The following is a 1,980-nucleotide window of genomic DNA, read 5'->3' on the forward strand; positions in this document are numbered from 1 at the left end:
TTTTTCGAAGTAAAGTAGAACTCGAAGTAGTAGATAAGAGGACCAACCCTATTGATGCTCGAAGAAGGGGAAACGAATATGGACAGGGGGACGCTCAAGGCGGTACCGAGCAAAATAGAGAGACCGGTCGGCGGAGCGCACAACAAAGGGGAGCAATCCTGAGGAGCCTCATCCTCAGCAAGCATCCACTCCATTATTCTTATGTCCAATTGGATCCCATTGAAGAGTAGTACAGCCAGAAGAACGCAAAGGTCTATGCATCGATTTAGGATTTAAATGTTGTGGGAGTTTTGAAACGTCTAAAATGTGATATTTGGAGTATGTTGAAATTTGGTTGTTAGCGGTGTAGTGGGAAGGGTCAGGGGAGCCACGGTCCTGGATGATCTAGCCGGAGCAATACCCATGCTGATTGGTGGAACATAGGACCCGAAGTTGGTCATAACAGTATCTTTAAAAAAACAGTTTATGAGTAATAAGAGTAAAAAGAGTGTTTGACTTTTATGCACTGCACAAATTTAAGCAGGACACAAATTTAAGTTTTAAGACAAATTCCTCCTATATACCTTCGAAATGAATGTCTCCTATCTCCTTTTCAATGTTCACTGTTCCGTTTCAGCAATAATTAGGCGACGCTATTGTGACAAATACTTACTTTTAATGTAATACTAATACAAAGTATCAAAGGAAATGAAATTTAACAAATTTTATTTATGTACATGTATGATAGATATTAAGAATCATATATTAATTATTGATTATTGATAATGGACTCGTTGCAAGAAATAAAAAACAAGGAAATATTTGTCGAGGTAGATATTTGATAGACATCATAATTTTAATTTTAATCTAAAAAATTTTTTAAGGTTCTCCATTTGGCCGTTGATTACTTAATTGGAAATGTAAACGAAAAGCAAACTCTTCGTTCTTCCCACAAGTTTGGTTTTTCAAATCCGTACGATTTTCTCTTAACGGCAAGCACCTTAGCAAAATATTACAGACAACATTTTGTGTACATCAACATGTATATGTAGAAACTGTTCCTCAATTTTCCTGTCTGAATAATGAATTGAAAAAACATATATCCACTGTTTTAGTAGCCAGAAAGCAGGAAATATTTAATTATCTTAATACGTGGCACTTTTCAAAAAAATTAATCGTAGAGTCATTTTTATGGGAAACAAAACTAATATTAGGAGATAGCTTTTTTCAAGGCAACTTAAATCAAATAATTACTCTAAAAATATTTTACTCTAGCATAAATTTACGAAGCAAAATAACTATTGAATTTAAAAAGAAACAACTTTATCATTTTATAAGTCTTTTGGAGCATAGTTTATACAAATAAAAAATTTATTGACCTCGAGTTGGTAATAAATGTGGTATCTATGAATGATTTCTATGAAAAAATATTTTTATAGCAATATCTAGCACTGATTTTACCTCTATTCATATTTTTTTGGTTTTATTGGATTTGAATTTACCTTCAACTCGGTACAACTTAGTTTTATTAATGATAGTTTTGAAGTTTTCAATTAAAACGAGTTTTCCTTACAGTCGGGCAGACTTGATGACTTACATCAGGGCATGAATTTACTACTCTGTATTAGCCAGATTTATAAAAATATTTCTATGCTATCGCTATTGCTCCCACTTTGATGACAGTTTGATATTTTCTCTGCTCCACTTCGAGTTTAGTCGACCGATCCCGGCCGTTCCGACTTATATACTGCCTGCAAAGGAAAGAAGGATGTGTGCAATGTTTGAACTCGATAAAACTGCTTTAAAACTGAGAGACTAGTTTGCGTAGAAACAGACAGACGGACAGACGGACATGCTCATATCGACTCAGGAGGTCCGGATCAAGAATATATATACTTTATAGGGTCGGAGATGTCTCCTTCACTGCGTTGCACACTTTTGACCAAAATTACAATACCCTCTGCAAGGGTATAATAATAAAATTCCGGGTAATGGGTAACA

At 34.6% G+C, this 1,980-nt stretch overlaps 1 protein-coding gene across 1 annotated transcript; it reads left to right on the forward strand.

Annotated features, from left to right (window-relative positions):
• Window positions 1-631: 631 nt before the first annotated feature.
• Window positions 632-1,391, forward strand: LOC26514973. Its single transcript, XM_014904674.3, is given in 3 exon segments — window positions 632-809; window positions 864-1,007; window positions 1,010-1,391. Coding segments are annotated over 3 exon segments (525 nt in total). The 5' UTR covers window positions 632-764; the 3' UTR covers window positions 1,346-1,391.
• Window positions 1,392-1,980: the final 589 nt, after the last annotated feature.

Source organism: Drosophila ananassae, chromosome 3R (assembly GCF_017639315.1).
Source record: "Drosophila ananassae strain 14024-0371.13 chromosome 3R, ASM1763931v2, whole genome shotgun sequence".
NCBI lineage: Eukaryota > Metazoa > Arthropoda > Insecta > Diptera > Drosophilidae > Drosophila > Drosophila ananassae.